General features: G+C 47.4%; 2 protein-coding genes across 2 annotated transcripts in view; both read left to right on the forward strand.

Moving 5' to 3' along the window:
- The first annotated feature begins 309 nt into the window (after positions 1 to 309).
- Positions 310 to 3,666, forward strand: LOC149358637 (uncharacterized). The gene is made up of 3 exons (XM_089568886.1): positions 310 to 631; positions 2,507 to 2,690; positions 3,483 to 3,666. Exons 1-3 carry the CDS (start codon positions 364 to 366, stop codon positions 3,586 to 3,588), a joined length of 558 nt encoding a protein of 185 aa, XP_089425012.1. The 5' UTR covers positions 310 to 363; the 3' UTR covers positions 3,589 to 3,666.
- Positions 3,667 to 8,693: 5,027 nt separating this feature from the next.
- The window catches only part of LOC149358638 (uncharacterized), a 36,002-nt gene continuing 20,946 nt past the window's right edge, over positions 8,694 to 23,749 (forward strand). Inside the window, exons 1-12 of the mRNA XM_089567571.1 lie at positions 8,694 to 8,835; positions 10,527 to 10,583; positions 11,050 to 11,187; positions 13,288 to 13,511; positions 14,634 to 14,746; positions 15,433 to 15,547; positions 17,549 to 17,701; positions 18,857 to 18,976; positions 19,766 to 19,883; positions 20,655 to 20,696; positions 21,203 to 21,268; positions 23,551 to 23,688. Of these exons, the coding sequence (XP_089423697.1) occupies positions 8,694 to 8,835; positions 10,527 to 10,583; positions 11,050 to 11,187; positions 13,288 to 13,511; positions 14,634 to 14,746; positions 15,433 to 15,547; positions 17,549 to 17,701; positions 18,857 to 18,976; positions 19,766 to 19,883; positions 20,655 to 20,696; positions 21,203 to 21,268; positions 23,551 to 23,688 (1,426 nt within the window). The remainder of the gene's footprint in view (positions 8,836 to 10,526; positions 10,584 to 11,049; positions 11,188 to 13,287; positions 13,512 to 14,633; positions 14,747 to 15,432; positions 15,548 to 17,548; positions 17,702 to 18,856; positions 18,977 to 19,765; positions 19,884 to 20,654; positions 20,697 to 21,202; positions 21,269 to 23,550; positions 23,689 to 23,749) is intronic.

Below are 23,749 nucleotides of genomic sequence, written 5' to 3' on the forward strand. Positions count from 1 at the left end.
GTTGCATAAATATAGTCAATCAATCAATGAAAAATGCTATGGTGTACTTCACAAGCATTGCTTTCTGGGACTCGTAGTGCAGGTTTTCGAATGCCTTTGTTACTAGTTGCCACTTTTCCTATCCCCGTTTTATGTATAAAATTAATTACACGCAGATTACGGGTATTCACAACCTCCCCTGAGTGCGTGCTATCAGATACTGAGACGCCTATGAGCAGAAATCATAAAGCTCTGAGACACAAGCACAAGTTCTGCAGTGGTTTCGAGAGTATGGAGTGGCGTCCTAGCATCCATTCTCTTAGCGTATAGTGATGCGGTTTCACTAGTCGAAACAGAAAAAGACGAAGGCTGAGTGTCGGTAATATGGCTGCTGCTGCCGCCGTTCTTCAAAATGCTGTCGTGGGTCCACTGTTACCCGGCCCGCCGGGCAAGGCACCCGTGCCCAAGGCCCCCGAGCCCAAGGTGCCCGTGCCCAAGGCACCCGTGCCGAAGTCGCCAGCCAAGTCGCCGGGCAAGCCGCCGGCAAAGCCTGTGGTGACCACACAGCCCGCAGCCGTCACGCTGCCACCTCCGGCGCCTGGCCAACCCGACGCTAAACCAGCTGCTGCTCCGCCAGCGCCTCAGCGAGATGGTATGTTCGGCAATCCACCTTTGCTCATCTATCCCGCCTCAATAAGCATGTTCCCAAAATAATACTCGCAGCCTCGGCTGAAGCCTTGTTTAGCGAATCGATTGAAACAACGATTTCCTTCAAATCTTAAGCTCTTGAAATCTCTTTAAAAACCCTCATACTTAACGATATAATAATCTTCTTCCTTCCAAATAAGAAAATAACTAATTTCTCTCTGCGTCCGAAGCATTATTACGTGTGCCACCGCTAATTAATTTATAGGTTTGGTTTGGTTTGGTTTGGTTTATTAGGGTTTAACGTCCCAAAGCGACTCAGGCTATGAGGGACGCCGTAGTGAAGGGCTCCGGAAATTTCGACCACCTGGGGTTCTTTAACGTGCACTGACATCGCACAGCACACGGGCCTCTAGAATTTCGCCTCTATCGAAATTCAGCCGCCGGTGAATTTCTTCTTGATGTTGTTTCGGTTTCAGTTTCAACTGACGAGCAATGGCTGTGACGTGCAGTTAGGTCACGTGACGTGTTTAGGTCACGTGAGGAATGAAAAATCTGTTGTAAAATTGGTGAGAGGCCGTTTTTGTCATTACAAGTCTTGAAAGAGGCTGGCTTAAGTGTTGTACTGAATTAAAACTACATACCAGCGATTATATTAGCGTTTTTCTAGTCCATCACGTGACCTAAACATTAACTACACATCACAGCCATCGTTCGCTTTATGAAACCGAAACAGCACGAGAGAAGAAATTCAATTATAAATTATTCAGCCGACGTAGCCGGACACCATGAGGTAATCCATGTATTCTAATGTCTAACGCATCATTTTAAAGAAGAAAACACGCAAAAAGATTAGTAGTCTGTACTCCTTTAAATGAGCAATTATCAATGAAGATACGTGTGCACAAACCTGGAAGTCAAGCCTCAGTCGCTTTGGGACCTAAAATCCCCACAAACAAAACCAAACCAAACCATGAATCGATTTCGCAGCGAACAGGCTTGTCTGTTTGCATTTTTGTCGTGGTGATCGCTGTGCCTACAGCAAGGTGAAAGGCTTGCGCGAGTTGAGTGCGTTTCATGTTGTCTCACACTTTCTTTCCATTCTGGCGTTTTCACCATCGGGCTTCTTACCTACCCTTTGGAGTGCCGCTACCAAGGCATTATCCCTACTGAAACGTTCTATATGATCCGCTCGTAAGGAATTATGCAAATATGGAGTCCTTAAGATATGAAAAGATACATGGAAATCCATATCTTCTCCATACGGGATCTATTAAAATTTCAGAAAATTTCCGTACGGTTTCAGTAAAGTGTAACATGACGTACAAGAAGAAGAAATGGGCTTGGGCAGGGCATGTAATGCAAAGGCAAGATAACCACTGGCCGTTAAGTGTAGCGGAGTGGATTCCAGGAGAAGGCAAGCGTAGCAGGGCGCGGCAGAATGATAGGTGTGCGGATGAGATCAAGAAGTTTGCGGGGATACTGTGGCCGCAGCTGGCAAAAGACAGGGTTAATTGCAGAGACATGGGAGAGGCCTCTGCCCTGCAGTGGGCGTAGCCAGGGTGATGATGATGATGATGACATGACGCCATATAGAGTGCGCAAATTTCCATACGTGCTTCCCATAGTTCATACCGACTCCATACAATTTCGTATGGAAACGAATGGAATTATGGAACTCACCATTTGGAAACTTTAAACGAATGGAATTATGGAACTCACCATTTGGAAACTTTAAGTAGGAGTTTAAGTGCGCTGACTGCTGGTTCTTTGACTGCCCTTAGGGTTTGCATATACAGCGTGTAATCTGCCAAGCACTGTGAGCTTACAGCGAGCCAATGCAATCCTCGATCAGGTATTGGGCTTACTGGTGCACGCGCAGTGCCCGAAGAGGTGCACCTGACGGCGCGGCCGGACATGACTCCCGAGAAGCTCCCGGACTTCGGCGACGTGCCCGTGGTGCTCACGTGTCCCCAGTGCTTCCGGCGGGTCAAGACCAGGGTGGAGCTCGAGAACGGCCGCTTCGCCAAGTGCATGGCGTGCTGCACCTGCGCCTCCATCGTGTGGTGCGTGAGAATGAGCGTCCCTGCAGGGACAAACGCGTACTACGCGAACGTTAAAACGTGACTGTATTGCCCCAGGTCGATGCGCAGCGTCCAATTTCGGAATGCTGCACGTAAGGGGAATTCAAGAGCAACGCGAACCCTCTCGGGACGCAGCTCGAAAACGTGCCACGGGACAAGATATGTGACCCGCCGTGGTGGCTCAGTGGTAAAGGCGATCGTCTACTGAGCTGGAGTACCCGGGTTTGAACCCGGCCGTGGCGGCCATGTTTCAATCGAGGTGAAACGCAAGAGGCGCCCGTGTGCTGAGCGATGTTAGGGCTCGTTAAAGATCCCCAGGTGGTCGAAATTATTTCGGAGTCCTCCACTGCGGCACCTCCTTCTCTCTTTCTTCTTTCACTCCCACCTTCGTCCCTTCTCTCATGACGCGGTTTAGGTGTCCACCGAGATGCGAAACAGATACTGCGTCATTTCTTTTCCTCAAAAATTATTGTTAAATTTTGAAGATCTGTCAGACAGTGCCCACGCGTTTCTCCGACCACAGGTCACTAACCGCAACCGTCCCATAACATAAAAAAGAATCTTTGTAGTGTTGTGCCTGTCGTCTTCATTGCGTTAATCATTTCGCGAACCGGCTAGGGCTAATTACTTGTCGCACCTCTAGAGTAAGCGCTCGTGAAGTTCTAGTACGTGCTTTGAATTTCGCAATGCTAGACCTCGCCCCGACGCGCAGCAGTACACACAGCATTCGTTTACACGTACGGCATACAACCTCGCGACTTGTATTCGTTTCAGCTGCTGCTTCTTTTGGGTGCCCCTGTACACGGACTACTTCAAGGACCTCTACCACGTCTGCCCCCAGTGCTGCGGCATCCTATACGAGAGGAAGCAGATGGGATGACGAACGGAGAAGGCGACAACTGCGCAGTCACCGCTGAAAACGTCTTTGCTTCTCTTCATTTTCTCAACAAGCACGATTTCAAATACAAGCAAATACACTGCCGTGTTGTATGCGTACTTCTGAATTATCCATCATCATTAGCGCTGGCGTAATAGTTGTAGCGTAATAGAACTGTCGCTTTGCGCCAAACTTTTTTTAGAGATGACTGGCAAGGCCGCAAACAACACTGACTGAGCATTGTCGGGACTATCACGCGTGATCACCAGCTTTTCAAACAAAGTGGTCTCGCCATGTCTAGTGAGCATAAGAACGAGATATCTCGTGGAAACTGAAAATGATAAGGCCGCGGGCCGGTGGAGATAAACATAAAACAAACACAACAAAGTTCCGCGGCAATGTCGAAAACATCTCCAAGGATGTACAGTAATACAGTCCTGGCTGGAGCCTGCATGCTACCGTTAACGGAATATCGGGGAGTAACTGAAGCTGGCCTGTATAGAGAGATTGTAATCGAAAAAGCTTTCCAACAGAAGTGGAGCGCTTATAAGTTGGTCATTACTAGCCAACTGATTGAGACTTTGCGCTCGACCATACTTCAAAAAAAAAAAAAAAAGGTTTATTGCATTGCTGCCACAAACATTCTCCCAGCTTGGTTTTGAAGAATAAACGTTTTTCGCTCTGTGGTTTCTTTTTTGGTTGTAATTTTATAGTTTCTTTTGAAGTCCATGCTTATGGTTTTATACGTTACTAATCGTTTTCGCCACTAGCTCAGTTGTTGCCTGCAATCGCCTAATCGCTTCCGCGTTGTTGCCCTTGGCGTCTATTAACAGACCCAAGATTTTCGCAAGTGGCAGCGCTTGAATTTGCGCTCCCCCCGCAAAAACTATAACAGGGTCAGAGTCTCGTTTCTTCCTAATTATTAGTAGCTCCGATTTGTTGGGTGCAAAATGGAGTCAATAACTATTAGCGCATTGTCGCACGGTATCCGCCGCACATTGTAGTTTTTCCTGCATGGTCCCAGTTGACCCTCCGGGGGTCCAAATCGTTATGTAGTCAGCATATAGAGCGTGCTTGACACCCTGTATGCTGTTCAGCCTACTCGGTAGTCCTAATATGGCAGTGTTGAAGAGCATAGGGGACAGAACTGCCCCCTGTGGTCCCCTACTTTCGAGTCGCGTCAACTCAGACTTTACTTCTCCGACACTGAGCCTAACTCTTCGGTTCGAGAGAAATTCTTTGATATAATTATACGTCCTTACACCACAATTACGGTCCTGTAAATTTTTGAGCATGACGCCATGCCTGACATTATCAAAGGCACCTTTGAGGTCTAATGCTAGAATTGCCATGGTCTGATAGCCTCTAGGCTTGTCGATGATTTCTTCATTTAGGACTGCACGGAGGATCAGCCTCCGGCAGATCTAGTCACATCTCCCACGCTTGGAAAGTGGAAAGCTGTTCTCGCTAGTCCGGACCCGGACGTTCAGTCCAGGGCCACGGCAAGAGCGCAGGAGTTAGTCGACAGACTTAAACTGCCGGCCACCTGGAGCGGCTGAAGAACCCAAGAACATCACCAACCTGTTGCTGAAAATAGTTGTCTCTCTCCCTCTCTTCTTTTAGCTGTAAAAGGACATCGTGGGTCGAAAGGTTTGGTCTGAACCCGAACATCGTGTTTAGGAAGAGGCCGCTTTTATCTAAATGTTTTTATCAACTTGCTGGTGCACGACATTAGCGCAATTGGCCTCAAATTCTCGATACTGATCTCTCAACCGGGTTCCGGAATAAACAGAACTTCTGCCGTCTTCCATTCCTCAGGAAGTTTTCCTTCCGACCAGCATTTGTTCAAGAATTCCGTGATAGCCTCAAACGACTTGTCGTCCAAGTTAGCGAGCAGTCTGGTGGTAACCCCATCTCCGCCAGAACAGGTATCCCTCCTCCTGTCCAAGAGTGCTGGACGAACCTCCCAGGTAGTGATCTTAGGGCTGGGATTTAGCCCGCCATCTCATGGGGATCAAAGCCAAATGCCTCAGCCATTGAGCCACAGCGGCGAGTGGAAGAGGCAGAAGAAGAAGCGACGCCGGTCAACGTAGACGCGGAGCTGATCCACCGTCCAAGGTTCTCATGGATCCCGCCAACGGACCCCGCGCTGACTGCCCAGGTGTGCCTTGTATTCTTTCCCACTTAGCAATGCCCAGCAACTTTCCGTGGGCAGGAACTGCTGTCTTAATTATAAAGCTGCTTCCACATCTCTAGCACTGAACGCAGTGCCAAGTGCTGCGGTGTACGCCAGCAGATGAAAATTGAGTAGTATCCGCCCCGAGTGAGCTGTAACTTTGAGAGAGTAAGGGGATACGTTTATGGTTTATTGGGGCTTAACGTCCCGAAACAACTCAGGCTATGAGGGACGCCGTAGTGGAGGGCTCCGGAAATTTCGACCACCTGGGGTTCTTTAACGTGTACTGACATCGCACAGCACACGGGCCTCTAGAATTTCGCCTTCATCGAAATTCGGCCGCCGCGGCCCGGATCGAACCCGCGTCTTTCGGGCCAGCAGCCGAGCGCCGTAACCACTGAGCCACCGCGGCGGGGCAATAGGGGGAGTCGGTATTGACGCTTGAACGAATTAAAAGTCTTTTTTTTTTTAGAAACCAAAGTCTCCAATAGGTGAAGGGGTGGGGAGGGAGCTTTGGATCGCAAGGATTTCAAGTTCGACTAGCTCTTTCTGATGCGTAACACTAGATCTTTAAGAATGCGAATTATTGGCAGCAAAGCGTAGTTCCTACGAAATACTCGCGTATATGTAATGTACTAGATGACGTCAGCTTTTGATTAAGGAGACACTGGGAACAATTTATGGCTCCTTGAGGAAGGAGTTTTAATCAATGGCATATCTCGCAGTAAAACAGGTTATGCATCAATGGAATAAACATTGACCGTACCAGTTGCGGAGGTATCCAGAGGTCATGCTTCAAAATCCTGGCGCTGACTGGGCCAGCGATTGTAGGTTTGCAGTATGTCGTGGCTCATGCTGAATCCAGCTAAACGGCCTAGGGACGCTATAAATTAAATAACGCAAGCGAGATGTCGACAGTAGCTCCTTCTGCTAGGCTCCAGAAGCAGAGAGATGCCCGGATTTTGAATTTATTTCACGTTAACTGTTCACTTCGGGAATCGCGGAAAATGTGATACGGTGTTTCGCAACTGATAAGAACTCCGTTAAGCATTTCCAGCCTTTCTCAACATCAGAAATGGGACTAGAATTGTTGGAATGGCCAGGCAGTCGCTGCACTCTTAGAAAACCCTGCCGAACGTCGTATTCATACCGCTTGCTTTTGAAATAATTCTCCCTCTGTTTGCGCTAAAATAGTCTCCACGTGTAGAAAACCACGGGGTGCTCTTAAGCCTAAAGTGCTTTATTTCTGCTTCGCCTGTTTGCTTTTGCTGTCACCTGTGCAATTTACATTCTCTATTTATCTGATTAAGTTCTGTTATACACCACGCATTGTAATCAATAGGTTGCGAACTACGAGAATTTCTACAGCATCGCTGGAGAATGTGACTGTTTTAGAAAATGGCCATGTGCACACACAGTCGTTGCCTGTTGTGACGAATATCTGGACCAAACGTTCCTTACATCTTCAGGCGCATCCGGTTACGCATAACATTAAATCATCCTCCCCGTTAGAAGATAATTTTTGCTATTGTGTAGCCATTTGTATTTACTGAATTGGCGAACTTCCTGCAACCGTCAAGTATTGTCAAAGCTAGCTCGCCAAAGGCTTCGCCTGTTTGGAATTCTGCTATCAAAAAAACACTGAGGAATAAAATTCTGCTTCCTTTCATGGAGATATCGCAGCTGAATTATATTGCAGGAATACCTTAAATATCAGCAAAAACGAATGATATGTGTTTGTATTACTGAGTCAATAATTGTGAGAGAAGGTAAAAATATTCACCGTCATGTGATTGGCGCGCTTGGGTATGGGAACTCATTTATTTATTTCTTATTCTCTCCTTCAGCAAACGCAGGAAGGAGGCAAGTAGAAGCGGACAACCTATACTGCGTTTCTCGTGACACGTGGTTTCTCGAACATAAACATCATTTTGTGCTTACACTGCATAATTTTTCGCAGCAACAGATGCGGCAAAAAGTATGCCCGCGTTTTTTTTTATATATTTCAGAGAGTTGAGGTGTCATAATTTGATATTAATTGAGACAGAACCACATATTAATTTAGTATATAGTCAACCTAAGTTGACTGCAGCAAATTCTTCCAGCACCCAGCATTCCCATTTATGTCTAGCCTATAGATTAGCGTTCCGAATGGGTGTGCTATTACAGCAAACATCTTACAAAGCTTTTGTGGACCAGAAGGAATGCACGCACTGATGCTAGCATTCTACGGTGGCTCATTTCATTAGGCATGATAATGTTCTTCGAGAAATGATCGGCGAACTTCGATAGGCTGAAGTGCAAAGATCTGAACGGTGTGTCGCTGGATTCTTCTGGGGCGACAGGATCTTTTTGCGCCTACTAAGTGCCATGAAGCACTTGACACGCACATGAGGCGAGTTCGTTCCTTGACTCTAATTGCTCTATGTTCGATTGACAAAGCGCCAAACCGATCGCAAGCAAAAAAAAAAAAAACGTGACTGTTTGCGGCAGTAAATCCAAACTATTATTTGTGGTAGTGTTGGCACATTAGGCAAAAATTCTAACAATAAAGGAAAACGCAAAAGATGAAGCCTGTGAAACTTCAAAATTTGTTGAGCATACTCATATAGATCTCGAGCTCTATGGGGTTTCTTTTGACTCTTTTTTTACTGTACAATCTGAAAATTTTACGCACTTCCTGAAGTTTAAGAGCCAGTTACTTATAAATTATTGCAAAGTAAAAATTCGTCTTCTTGCTTCAGGCGGCCGTTTGTATTAATCTCTTTCTTTCCTGTATTTGCATCGGTGTTTCTCTAAAATACTGAGCCCACGTTACGTTATACACCCTCATATGAAAAAATGCAAAATACTGCACGTTCTCTTGGGAGGACATGACTACTGATGGCATTACTGACGTGCATTGTAGCGTGAAATTCACGCCTGCTTTTCAATGCATCGCCGCTGCAGGCGCCCTCTCCGGAGCCACGTCACATGCAAGGCATTGACAGCCGCCGTGCTCGGCGTCACGGCCGTGGTGTCATCAATAACAGCCTTCCAAGCACTGAAGGGCGGAAAGCAGAGCAACGCGTCCGGTGAGGATGCGGCGTGCATTGCAGTTCAGAAGCATGCGGCATAGCGTAGTTGAGTAATGTGACGTATGACGGCGCAGTCCACTGGTTCCCACTGCGAGCTGCCTCGGTCCCTGCTGTGCACTTGGCCCTTACTCGTTGCCGTGTTCAAGTTTGTAGTTGCGTTTTTTGCTTGTCTAGAAACAGCTACCATTATTACATTATAACAGTTGCGCAAGTATCATATAGGGTGGATACGGTTGAGAAAGAAATTTCGCAGTGGCTGTTTCGTTCTGGATGGATATCCCTGAGCAGTGCGAGTCTTTTCAGTGAAGAAAGCCGAGTACGCACGTGAGCATACGGACACCAAAACGGGCCTGTGAGGCGCCCAACCAGGCAGTCGCCCGTGAAACGTCCAAATGAGCCTGCCACTCCAGAGCCCTCGGCCGCTGAGGCCAATCAGCATTCGCTGATTAATGCGCTAAGCCGGTAACCTTAGATCGAATACTTTATTTAAGAAGAAATAGCGTAGTAACTGTCTCAATTCTCAGCCCAACCACGCCGCAAAGGAAGGGAGGAAGGGCGGTGAAATAAGAAAGAGAGAAGGATGTGCCATGGTGAAGAGCTCCGGAATAACTCCGACTACCTGGGGATCTTTAACGTGCACTGACATCGCACAGCACATGGGTGCCTTTCGCGTTTCGCCTCCATCGAAACGCGGCCGCTGCGGCTGGGCCCGACTCAACCACTGAGCCATCGTGGCGGGTCCTCAAGGTAGACGCCTGATCGACTGGGTGAGAGAGAATGAAGGGTATGAAAGGAGAGAGTAAGATTAATCTTTTATGATATACATAGTTTGCACCGACACCATAGCTGCCGCCATCTTTGGGTGCCGAAAGCGCTGCATAAGCCTCAGCGTTTTCCTAATCCACTTATCGCCAACCGGTTACCGCATACACTGTGGAAGCTAGCCTGTGTGCCAAAAGGTGGCGCCCGTGACGCCACATAAAAACTGTCTGAAGTCCTATTCTCCTTCTCATAAGTCCTCACAGGCGAGCGGAAGCAACAAGCGCGAAATGACACAGACTACTGCACTGCAATCGCTTGAGGAGTGATATAGAGTAGGATAAAAGCTACGGAAGTGAGATCTCGTTAGACTGCCAGTCCCTGTCTTGCATGCCTAATTTCACAAAAGCGGCAGCGTGAACCAGGCGCAAGCGCTTTTTTTTTGTTGTTGTTGGGGAGGGGGGTTATGCTCATTTTTTGCGTGCTGTACCACGTGTTCTGGCGTGTTTTTTTTTTTCTTGATACTGTAGCCTCGTAGCCGCTACATGCTCACAAATTAAGCTCCACCGCTGGGCGGACACCCGTGTTGTACTTTCACTGTGATGACTGTTGCCGAGGGGTTGTCGGTCTTTGCCTCTGAGCCGTCGCTCTCGCCCCGTTGGGGCGATATGCTGCTGCTAAGTACCTGTATTGGAGACGGCCACTAGGCAATCGCACTTGCGGGCCGTGCGTGTCCCGATCGGGCCTTGTGAATCGGGACTGCAGCGGAGAAGTCCAGGCGGCTGGGGCCTGCAGTTAATAGTAGTAGTCAGCACCGCTATAGGGCGCAGTCTTTAAAGCCGTTCTAGCCGCACTGACTTGAGACCTCTGGTTTTAATATAAATAGCCTGAGAGCCTGAAACAACGAGTTGCCTCTTCTTCCCTTTCAGACTCTGCGGCGTCGGCGGCAGCGCGGCAAGGCTTCGTAAGCGAAGCACAAGTGGACTGTAAGTGCTAAAAAGAAGCCTTCATCTCGTAATGAGCCCATTCTACTGGATAACATAATTTCTTGATACTCTTGATCCGAAAGTATGGACCTGCTCTTTCCTTGAAATTGTAAGAAGATTCCTCTGGAGTGGACACATGCATTATTTGAATTTCCTCTGTTAGGAGTTGCGATTCTGAGAAAGAAATATTGTCTCTTTGTTTGCTGAAAGAAAACGAAATAGTATTGTGAAAGAAAAAGTATGGTGACTCTATCCGTTGTCGCTGCAGAGGTCACCTCAAAAGTGCCACTGAAAGAAGGGTGGGTAGGCGTAACGAGTGGAAATCGCAACCTATTGCCTAGGCCATAAACCTGGAACGGGTCGTTTGGAAATTCTCCTCCTTTACGATCCCTTCTGTTTAAGCTTCTGTTGACTTGTTTCGCGCGCTTGCATCGTGCACACAGAGAAGTATTTCTTTCCTCACCAGTGAACGCGAGGACGTTCCTGTGCGTGTCGTCGCTGAGGACGTCGTACGCTGCTCAGATTCCCATCAACATGTGCACCTACCTGGTCTACACCGACGTCTACTTCAATCAGAGAGCGGACTCCTTCAGCCCTGTGAACGGTGAGAGTTCTCACAGAACAGACCGCAGACCTCGTATTACTGATGTAACGAAGAACGTATCTGACAGTTATAACACACTTGGTGCCGCGTTGCCGAACGAAGACTCTAGAGAGAGAGGGATAACATTTATTTGACGACCCTGTTCCGGGTCGCCGTCTCAAGTCGGATCGTCTGAGCCAACTGACTATGGCCACTGACTGTGGCCACTGGTCGTCGCCTATATCGCCCTCTTGTTGGGCGATATAAGCAACGACCAGTGGCCACAGTATTGGGCGGAGTCCAACAGAAGGAGCGACACTGCTCTCCCAAGAACAGGGTACCTGGGTGGGTAGGACTCTGCGTTGGAGGTAATGTGGTGACTAAAGAATCAAGAACTCATACCTGACTCTGCCTAACGTCAGGGCTCTGTGCCACTCCAGCTGTTATTTTCCTCTGGACAGCCACCGTGCCACCCTTATTGCAAAGATCGACATTCATATAGCGATCCGAGGCAGGGCATCGTTCCGTTACGTTGGAATGTACGAGGTCTGTTAGAAAGGTATCCGACTTTATTTTTTTTTGCGAACACCTGATGGATATGAATCAAGCGCGCTTACAGCAGCCGACCTCGAACCCTCGTGCACATGCACGAATTTTTTCCCGCCTGCCGATAGCGTCAGTCGCTGGGAAGCAGCGTATGAGTGAGGCAGTGCGCAGTGCTCTCGACGGTTTTTTGTTTGCAAGGAAAATGGCGGAGCGAGAGGAGCAGCGCTACTACCTCAAATTTTGCCAGAAACTTGGCGACAGCCAAGTGGAAACAATTCGAAATGTTCAGACGGCTTTCGGTGATGTTGCTATGGGCAGCACACAGATTAAGCAGTGGTACAACTGGTTTAAAGACGGACGCACATCCGTGGAGAGATGGCCACGCTTCGGTCGGCCATCAACATGCCGAAATGACCAGGTAATTGCCGAAGTGAACGCTGTGGTGATGCGGGACTGTTGTGTGACTATCCGAGAAATTGCGGAAGAGGTGGACATCAGCAATTTTTCTGCACTTTCCATTATCACCGAAGATTTGGCCATGGAGAGAGTTGCGGCGAAATTCGTGCCGAAGCTGCTGACGGTGGAGAAAAAGCAGCTTCGTGTTGAAGTCTCACAGGAGATGCTGGATTCCACAAACAGTTACCCTGACTTCACCGACGCCATAATCACTAGTGACGAGTCTTGGGTGTACGGGTACGACCCGGAAACCAAATCCCAGTCGTCACAGAGGACGCATTCCACGTCACCAAGACCAAAGAAAGCCCGCCAAGTGCGCAGCAATGTCAAAGTGATGCTGACTGCTTTTTTGACTCCCTCTCTGTGGCACACCATGAGTACGCACCCCACAGGGTCAAAGAATGACCAAAGAGTACTACAGGGATGTCCTCCATCGCCTACGTGGTGCTGTGCGGTGCAAGAGACCGAAATTGAGGCCAACAAGAAATTGGCGCATCCCTCGCGGCATTGCTCCTGCACATTCCTCGCATTTGATTCAGACTTTTCTGGCGAAAAACGACTCCTGTAGTTCAACAGGCTCCTTACTCTCCTGATATATCCCCCTAAGACTTCTGGCTGTTTCCTAAAATCAAGAGGCCATTGAAAGGAGCACGATTTCAGAAAAGAAAGGACATTATGCCTGCAACCACAGCAGAGCTAAATTCCATTCCGAAAAGGGCCTTTTCGGAATACTTCCAACAATGGCAGCACCGCTGGGAGATGTATATATATGGAACCCCAAGGAGACTATTTTGAAGGTTATTAGGTTTCTAACGCTCCAGTTATGCCAGTTTTTTTTCTTCGGCCAAAGGTCGGATACTTTTCTAACAGACCTCGTAGAGCGTTGACAAGTGTCACGATCGGCCAAACAAAACCATTCATATGTCGATCTGTAGCAGACATTTCCCATGGGCTACAACGCGAAAACGACGTGTTTCTGCAAAACATGCTGTCTCGTGACGTGTGTACGCTTTTTAGCGCTTGCTATGAAAGACTGCACCTTCCAGCACGTTATGGCTGGGATGCCGACTCAGTACGTGGACCCAGCGTGTTCCACGAGCAACTACGCGTGTGACGCAGAGGCCACCCTGTCGGCGTTCGAGAACGCCTCGCTGAGCGGCGCGCGCGTGTTGGCCGCTGTGGGAAGCCCTTCGCTGCCCGAGCTGGCCCAGTCGGCGTCGCTGGTGCGTCGCGTCGCCGAGGCCGCCGTCCGCTGGCTCGTCGCCCGGGCGTTCCGCGGACTGGCGTTCGTCAACTACCGCACCACCACGGACAAGCTCGAGGAGCTGGCTGGCGTGGTGGAGGTGAACCGGAAATCCGTTTTGGTTGTTCCGACCTTTCGCTCCGCCCCATAGATAACTAGTTACGCGTGCTGTCTGTCGCATATTAATATATTTTTGATCTAGTTTTGTTAACCGAGTTTATAAGGACTGGTTTTCATGGAACTGTAAACTGGCATTAAGCAAAGGTTTTACAGCCAGGAGAAGAAAGGTGCCATATTTCTGTTTACATATTTTATACCTCCGTCGTGCTATGTCTTTGACCCGCCTTCTTTCCTCAAAAAAGCTTTTGCTGCTAATGCATGGCGGTGACAAAGCCTTACTGAGCAAGATAATTCGAGGCACGCAGGATCCCTGGGTCTCCGCACGACCCCACTCACAGTCAAAACGTTTTCTACTTGTTAAGCTTGGCACAAGAGTTTACTGACCTCCCACTGGACGCGAAAGCAAAAGGTGCAGAGTGGTCGAATATGTAATGGGTATATTTCCTAGGAAATGCCTATCGGAAGCTGTCCGAAGGTTGTCGTATGAGATGGTAAAACAGGGAGATAAGTACGCCATTTGCTTAGCATAGGCCTCAGTTGCGAGGGAATACAAAGTTGAAAAGTCCGCTGTCGCCTGTCCCTTCTCATGCGTGGTTGAGTGAAAAGGCCAAAGAATTTGCCCCGCCTGTACCTCGCCTTTCCTGCACTCGACTCGGTCGACTATGAAAACTGCGTGAAGGTTACGGATGTTCAGATGATCTCCCTCTAGGTACCAGTGGCCGGGGAAAACGCTGGCATGAAAGTGAGATTAGATTTCCTTGTATAATATGGCAGAACCTGAAGCGAGACAGGTCTGACTGGAGATCCATGGGATAGGCTGCTGACCATATCCGTCGACGCTGCTTGATTGATGACGATAACCCCAACTAAGACAGGCAATGCACCTAAGTAGATTATGTGCACTACACTCTAAACACAACTACACATATATGGGTGTAAAAAAGAGTAAGCTATCCTCTAGCGCACACTTTTATTAGAGAGTGTACGCTAGAGGACAGTTTACACCCTTCGAACTCCTTTCTGTTTAGAGTAGGTGTGTGGAGCCGGTATGCGGCAAGTGATTACACGGGGTCACCGTTTACTGTGAATTACGGCCACGCAGGAACTACAAAGCACGCTGAGTGCGTCCAGATTGGAGATCGCACTCTCTGTGTCACTGACGGACTGGAAATCTCCGAGGGCCCTAATAGCTACGAGGCTCTACTCGGTAGCTCAGTAAGTATGCAGCCTGATGTGGCCCGCCTATGTCTCACGTAACTCAACTCGAATATAAAGAGATGCGCAGTGGCACGAAAGGTTCACGTGCAGTGCTTACGGTGAAATATGAGCCCACAAATGGGGCAGTGAGAAAATACAGAGCTATTATATTATTATATTCTGATATTTTTCCTACCGACGTACGTAACACTTGTGCAAAGGTTATTGCTTAAATATCGTCAGAGTGCGTAGACCTCAAGAGACCCGTATATAAGGCATACGGGTGGTTTAAACTGTGTGGTATCCGCATCTCAGTGATATACCGGTCTCCTGTCTGAGTTTGTACTACACTTATTTAAATTTGCCACTGATTTATTCACCTCGAGAACTGTGGTTATGCTGATTTGGTACCAACCCGTGCTTTTCTAAGTGCCAAATAAGATTTTTAATGAGGCCTGCTCTCTAAAACGGATACCTGGAGGCTTTCTGACTAGTCACAACACTGTGGTACTGTTTCCTTTTGAATGCCGAAATATAACATACCCGCTGCTACTACGCTGTGCTTACATGCTGCCATGCGTGCGCTTCATGGTTGGCACGTGAATGGAAAAAAGAAATGGTTAGAATTCTCTCCGATGACACTGATGCGTAGAACATGTGGAGTAGCAATGGAATTACACTTAAAGCCAGTACGCTTTTTGCAGGCACGTGAACCTGCTTGTCCTTCAGACGCACTACTACTTGGAGGAACCAAAATGCAAGACCGGTTTTCCCACCGTTTTTTCTGCCACCAAGGATGAACCTCAAACTGTGCCGATCGTAAGTTTTAACTATACCAAGCCGAACAATATATCTGCGTCGCAGGACTTAGATATCCTGTTCGTGTAGGGTGAAAGCACGTTAAACATACAGCTGCTTACGGCTGCTTAGGGCAGCTGCATGAACACATGTTAGGGTAGTTTTTTGGGAGATGCAAGGAAGCTTTTATCGGCCACGGGAATCTCAGAAAGCCTTTACGTTGTCAGCTTCATGACAAAAGCATATAGAGCCGTCATTGAAATGTCCGCGGCCTTAAGTGGTCTCACGAGCCAAATGTCACCTACAGTTTCGTAAGCAATGTGCTGCACGGCAGAATTACACAGGAGTTCCACTGCTCTTCATTCGACTTCGCCTGATGGCGACACGACGAGCGCACAAGTGTCACTTTCGACAGTAGGACGTATTGTTTATTCGAAGGTCACGACAAGTAACGTAAGCTCCCACTTTCTGAGGCTATGTTTCTAGGCTTGCCGCATTGGTGTATCAAGTTCAGCAAGAGTCAAGTATTGCTGGCTTTCTCGTTCTCTTCCCCATTTTTGTTGCGCACGAAACCTTAGCCAGCCCCTTGTTAACTTATTTTTCCTTTTTTTTTTGTTTTTTTATGGTCTAAAAAGTTTCTTCGTCATGTTTACAATGTCCACTGGGACTCGCCAAGTAAAGATCTCTTTCTACAAAGTGGTGTGCTCAAAATACACAACTTGTATAAATATCGCTTGAGTGTCCGGTTTAAACTCGAAACACGTAGAAATGTAAATCACATACGTAAACTTGCTGAACTACATACCCGAGATGCAAGCTACACAACAAGGTATGCAGAGACATGGATAGTCCCGACCCCACGGTTAAACTCAGGTAGAGAACGCCTGCAGTTCACTCTTCCTTCCCTGCTAAATGCGTATGTATATAATAATTTTGACCTTTTCAGTTCGTCAAACAGGTCTTTGCGTGCTTTGTATGCTAGCATGTAGGATTTTTTTGTGCCTTTTTTTTTTCTTTGCTGCCATTACCTGTGTTTACCCAATGTGAATATTGTGTCTATATTGTATAATGTTCTTTCGTTTTCTCTTGTACCTGCTCATTATTGTATACTTGTTATCACGCTTTGCAACTACCTTTTGTCTTAAAAGCCTTGCTGTCAAGCTGCTGCCAAGCGAAAGGGGGCTGCGGCTTAGTCAAGCTGTCTCTCAAAGCTTTTTCTGTGCCCCCGCTGTCTGTATCTTTACAAGGCAGAAATAAAGAATTTGAATTTATATATCAGGATATTCGCACAGCGGTGGCACGAGTCGGTTTCGACTGCAGTTGAGTAGGAATGAGTCCATGACCGAAGAACGCATGTTCATTGTTCTGTCTTTCTGCCGTTTCCTCAATACCACAGACGGTGGTCAGTCCCGACTTCCACAAGGGCACTATCGATGCAGGAAGACAAAGAGCTGCAGCCTTGTAGTTTCCAGAGAAATGAGCGAATGAATTTCATTAAAACTTCCTGTTGGGCGAGTTGGTAGTTCATCTTGAATTAGAAATGTTATAGCGTAAACAAAGACACGGACAAAAAAGAGAGGAAACACACATACAAGCGCTATGTTCATAGCGCTTGTGTGTGTGTTTCCTCTCTTTTTTGTCCGTGTCTTTGTTTGCGCTATAACATTTCTAATTCAAGATGAGCGAATGAAATAGGAGCTCTGTTTGCCCCGCTTCAAAGGAAGTGACCTCGGAATAGAGCAGTGAACATGCCGTACAATAACCTCTGGGGCCCAGGGAATCTATTGACATGGTAGGGCAAACACATAAGATAATTTCACGATGCAGGGCTCGAAACTGCAAGTAACAGGCGCACATAGGAGATGGAAGTTCTTGCAAATAATGCAAACAAATACTTAAGAAGATTTACGAACACCAGCGTATGAATCGATGTGCCTAAAATCAACCATTTCAGAGGGAATCCTCGTGCGCAACTGCCAGCCCGCGTTCCAGCTGACAGAGAACACTCTTCCACGATTCCAGACCAACGCTCTCGGCTGGATCAACACGCTGAAGGAAGACTTCAGGGTGCGCGCCAGTGTCTGCTTCTCCGTGAGCCTGGGCGTTTACGTCTTCGCGGGAGCATCGACGATACCGTCCGAGTGCAAGAGCGTCCATGAGAGAGCGTACGACATGGTGCGTGCACTGTTAGCGCGTTCAGTGTAGGCTTTCGTGAACCACATTTCGACAGCTCAGCTTGCACTAAAGCGTCTCTCCAGCCAATTATGAATTTTGACTCAGAGCAGAAGCATGTTTTTATGCGTTAATAGCGCGGAACATATTCGATCGATACTTCCTGAAGAGCTTGCGAAAGTGCAGGCCAGTCGGAGCCCCAGTATGGTAATTCTCAAGATGTACAAGAGCACCAAAAGTAAAACGGAGCAAAAGTCTGTGAAAAAATTGAGCTGCGTATAAACGAGCAAATAAAACCGCACACTGTTCTTATCTACGCAATAAACGTACGGCGGGCTACCCAGCAGGGAACTTGTTTCTCTCATTGTTAATTATTAATTTGCAATATGAATTATCTACACGAGCATTAAGTAAGTCCCTTTTCACCCTAAAAAAAAGATAACTAAGAGAGGCTCATCCTGCATGGCGGAGGGAAAGGCCGGCTTAGGCTACTATCTATATACTCCTTTGTGAAGCAGCGGTGTATCCACGTTTACACCTGCGTCGTAAAATGCGGCGTAAATCACAGCACATGAAGTACCACGGACAGGGGAGAAAGCACAACAAAATTATGTTTTGCGGCGGCCAAATCTTTGGCTGTGCATTAATTATTTCTTGTCTTTGCTGCTGTTGCGCAGTAATTTTCTACCGCTTTCTTACTGCGTGAGAAGAGCCGCAGTTTCGAACTCATGCGGCTCTTTTTCTCTTTGCGTTCATGATATAGTAGCTACCATTCCGGATATCAAGTTGTTCGATGTTTTTCTTTTTCCTGGCTCTCCTAAAATTTCGTACGGAAACCTTTCATGTATTTTGCTGCGCTTAAGAAAGTAAATAAGTAATATTAGCTGAAAATCGGGCCTTTAATGAAAGAATAAAATAATATCTTTTGTGCCTAGGTCACTATTGAAATTACTGCTTTAATTCCGTTCTCGTGAAACAAACCACAGTTATCCTGAAACTTTCTTGCATAAAACTTTGCATATACTGCATCGTGCGGACTGACGGTATTTATATCTAGAGCAATAGTTATCTGTCCTGCATACTTGTGGCATCCGCCATCTGCTCATCTTGCTTCATCAGCCAGAGCGCTGAGCGATCGTTTCCACCGATGTCTTCTAGGTGTGCGATGGCAAGCAATGGGAGAAGATTCTTCCTTTCAACCCGCACGGCGGCGCAGCCATCAGCAGGAGCAATGACGAGCTGCTTTCGTACGAAGAGGCCGCTGTCGGTGCCAAAAAGGTATAGGTTATAGACTAGTGGCGGATTCTAAACCAGATTCCGCACGCTGGGTGATCTCACGAAGGAAATGCAGATATTTCCTTGTTGAGTGACACCAGCCAAGTATTTAATGCGAAATGATCTCGTAAGTCCGACTTCGTTGCGACTGTATTCTTTTATACGTCTGCTAATGCCAGTGCAGTCTGGGACGTTGTTATAGCACTCATGTGTGTGTGCAGTCTGAAATAGGCAAAGGAAAAAGGAATGTTCCAATTTTGAAATCTCGAATACCAACTACTCTTCAGCTATTCCTATCCGACTGAAATCTGTATTCGCGAATGTTCGTTTATGGCCCAAATTTCGAAGATTAGATTGCATAAGTTGTGGCGTTACAGTGCCGCGACGGCACACTGCCGCGTAGCCTGTCGAATTTCTGACGGCACATCCAGTAGTGCGTGAAAATCCCTGAGCCACTATTGACATATAGACATGACCATCCATTTGCCGCTGCTTACTTGCGGGAACTCCGGATGAGAAGGCTTTGCCTTACTTGAGAGGGCTCTTGACCCCGCTATTATTAATTCGTGTATCTTTGAAAGACAAAAACATTACATATAAAATTCGGTTTTCCGAGAAAGATTTTATTTGCACGCCAACAGGGCACAAATAAAAGCAATATCTAACACAGCGTTGTGTATCGCCGTGTCGTTCGTTTAGTCCTTTCTCTCTCTCCTCTGTTTCCGTTCAAAATGTGTGCACCTGGCTCTGCGCTGTCGAAGGTTCAACGCGATGGTCGCATTATGCGTACAGGTGAACACCGCAGTCGAGAAGACGCCGTCTGCCTGCGTAGCAGTGTTTGATGTGGACATGGACGACTACGAAGGCGTCTGCGGAGCTCCATTCGCGAGGCTTCAGTCGCTGCTCCAGGGTACGAGCTCCGATTTCTTTACTGCGGTAGCACTACTAGGAGCATTTTCCGATTTCGGGCATACGTGCGTACGTCCCTGAAGCCTGCTTTGTGGCAGGTAGCCCATCCGCCCATTGGGCTTTGGACAACCTGCCAGGCAGGCCTTAACCTGGGTGAAGGGCACACTTGGGTGAAGAACTTCAAGGTAAATGTCTTCAGGTTGAAGGCATTTGGCCGAAAGGCCTTCTACATAAAGTCCTTTACTCGGAAGGCATTTACCATAAAGGTCTTTACCATAAGGCATTCACTTAAGGCATCTGACCTATAATCTTTACCCCAAAAGCCTTTGATGGTCAAGGCCTCTAGATCAAATGCCTTTAGCGCGTAAGGACCTTCAGTGCCCAGCGTAACTAGCTTTACTGCACAATATTCCTTAAGTGCTGAATGCATTTTGCTTAAAGGGCTTTGTTGGTAAGGCCTATTGTTCAAACGCTTTTAGCAAGTAGGGATCCAAGTGTTTAGCGTAACTAGCTTTACTTCACAATATTCCTTAAGTGCTAAAAACATTTGACCTAAAGGCATTTGATGGTAAAGGCCTGTGGGTCAAATGTCTTTGGCACGTAAGGACCTTAAGTGTCCACCGTAACTAGTGCTACTGCACAACAACCCACGCTTAGCCGTGCTAAACCGTGCTAAACCGTCTGCTAATTTTCTGTCTTCTCCTATTTCGGCACGGAAACTGCGTTCGTGCAAAGTATTGAGCTTACTCGGATTGTTTATTTCAAACCTCAGCGGAGTCACTTGGAGAATCGGCAGAAGAAGAGCTTAACCGCAGTAAGTCTCTCATGTCCTTTGGCTCACGCATTATAGTGTGCATATAGGCTAAACGTAGCTAAAAGTGTTACTTCGTACCTAACACAGGCGTTAAGGCTAATTAAGGCTGCTATTTCAGCAAAAGTAGTCAAAAATAGACAGTCAGAAATTATGTTTAACGATCGAAGTGTGCCGCAAATCCGTTCCACAGTGCGCACAAGGTGTTCACAACAAGATGTTCCATGAGAAGAGGAGCAACGGGAGTGCTTCTGCTTTTCGATTCCTTCTTGCTCTCTGCGATGCCTCAGGTGAAGTCCGGAGATGCTTCAGCAATTCTCTGATTGAAATGGCCCACCTATCCGCGCATCCAATGAGTGGAGTAGACGACGCGAATTCCTGAGTGGATATTGTAGAGTCTCATGTCCTGTGGTATGGCTTAACTGCATCTAGAACCAATAAGCAAATGGATAGCTGCTTACTTATCCACCAGCCAACACACCGGATGAGTCATAGAGTCTCCTTTCCAGCCACTACCACAGCTGGCAGCGAGATGGAGCTACACTCACCGCCGAGCAGGTGCGCTGCCCGGAAAGGTGAGTGCGACGGCGTCAGAGCTGGCCTCATCCTTTTGAGCCGTAGAGAGTAACGAAACAGGAAACACGCGACTGCTTGTCCAAATTTTCAGCCAATCCAGCAGGTGGCATCGATGATGTTGCTGCTGTTTAAGCCTTATTATTTTGCCAAAGCGTTATTGTAACCATGGACACCATGTCTTCAATTTTGGTGGTGTGCGACGAGTTGAATAGATGAACGGCGCCTGATAGACGGGGCATATATTAACGCCCAGTGTCAGCTTCTGCTACGTTCAGGAGGTCTTTACGACAGATATCTCTGTCTGCGACAATGATGCGGCTGATATTCGTTTGGAAAGTCATGGAGTATTATCCGCTGACAAGTAGCACTGGGATCTCGACATTCCCGGAGTAGATGATAAAGACTGGACCGTTCCGCTGACACCGGACACAGAGAGTGTGTTTTTCTATACTTTTCTGGCAGCATAGTGGAAGCTCTAGCTGGCAGCAACAACTAATCGATCGAATTCTCAACGCTACTCGCACGTTATAACAGTGCGCAATTTGCCGAAAATACTGTTGTCGCACTGGACTAGAGTCGGTCCCGGATATATCGAAATATTGTGTATATCGAACAGTCAGGACATCCTCTCGAAAATTCCATGCAAGACTACAGCACTATTGTTTGCGCTTATCGGACTCGATTTCAGCGAAACGCTCGATTTATCGAATGGGGCGCTGCGCCCCTGTAAGCGGGGCTTATCCTAACGGTGTTTGTTTGGGTTGGCCTTCGGTCTCTCGTACTCTTTCTCCACGCCTCACCGCTGTCACGAGGTAAAGCCAATCTAACTAACGTGTAGTGGTGGCCCTCGACTGGAATGCTTTGCTGCCGAAGGCGTTGAGGAAACGAACTGTACCCTAATCCTAAAGAGATAATTCTATTTATAATATACTGGTAACATGACTGCACATCTTATGACAGGCCGTGGCTACTTCCAAAGCACAGTCTGCCGCGGCATCGGTACGCAGCATTCACCACCTATATACAGGGTGTTTCACGTAAGACTTTCTGCAATTTTTAAAAATAAGCTATTTGAATTAGATGCGCGCTTTTTCTGGCATAGCATTGTCAGTGGTGTAGTACATCATAATTCAACTAAGAAGTGCTAACTAGCAGGCTTGCTAACCAATATTTAATAGTTAACTTTTAAACTATTACCGTTGGGCTCCTTAATTATTGAGAGGCATGCAGCCCACCGTAAGTAATGTCCATATCCGTTTTTAGAATTTCGAGAACTCGATTATCCTCGGTGCTGTGGCCCAACAGATTTTGGCTGTTTCGACGAGTTAGGTTCACTGGAGAGGTTGCTTTACCTGCAAGCTTCTCAAACCGCATGTATTTTGGCGCGATGTAGGCGAAATTTGTTGGGCCACAGCGCCGAGGATAATCGCGTTCTCGAAATTCTAAAAACGGATATGGACATTACTTACGGTGGGCTACATGCCTCTCAATAATTAAGGAGCCCAACGGTAATAGTTTAAAAGTTAACTATTAAATATTGGTTAACAAGCCTGCTAGTTAGCACGTCTTAGTTGAATTATGATGTACTACACCACTGACAATGCTATGCCAGAAAAAGCGCGCATCTAATTCAAATAGCTTATTTTTAAAAATTGCAGAAAGTCTTAGGTGAAACACCCTGTATAGTGAACGCTGCACTGCCAGCAAGCCGGCTGGCGGCCTGTCGCTGGAAGAGCGCACCACTAACGTGGGTGCAACGCATTCTTGCTTCTTGGTTACAGGTAGGGTTATCTATTGCCATTTCATCTACATACAATTATCGATATAACGAACTATTTCGAGATGTCCTCCGCATTCGATATATCCGGATTCGTCTGTATCACGATTGTCATAGTTACGAGCAAGAGCCTGTCACTACCCATCGCACGTGCGACAAGCTTCAATAGTTCGGTTCCTAATTTGACAGAGAGATCTTCGCAGCTTCCAGACTCATGCCAACGCGTTGAGACAAAGCACAGATTGGCGTATACGTTAACGTAATGTCGTCGAGCTTCCTTGGGGCAAATTGTATGCTACGCGCAAGAACGCTTCACATGGTAAGTTAAAGAGCGAGAGTGGTGGCTTTTGGACGTCTGGTCTGTTGCGCCTGATGTGAACAAGTTGTCGCCGAAAGCTAAATTTTCCATCTGCTGACGGGGCCGCGATAACTCGAACTGAAGCGTTTGTTATGGCAAGTAACGCTGCCGATCAATTCTTGTTGAAAGAGTGTCGTCTTTCCCAGGAGACCGGCGTCCTCTGCTGTGCATCCTGTCGGAGAGGACCGACCGGAATCGGACCGTGTCCCGGCAGCTGTGCACGCACTTCGTCTTCTCTCTTCGGCACATGGAGTACGCGGCCGCCCTGCGAGTCCTGTCTTCAGGTGCGCAAGCGTCAGTCGAATTGCCTACATTAGCCTCGCAATTCCTCCCCCCCCCCCCTCC

This window comes from Amblyomma mixtum, chromosome 2 (assembly GCF_055824585.1).
Source record: "Amblyomma mixtum isolate Tamu chromosome 2, ASM5582458v1, whole genome shotgun sequence".
Taxonomy (NCBI): Eukaryota; Metazoa; Arthropoda; class Arachnida; order Ixodida; family Ixodidae; genus Amblyomma; species Amblyomma mixtum.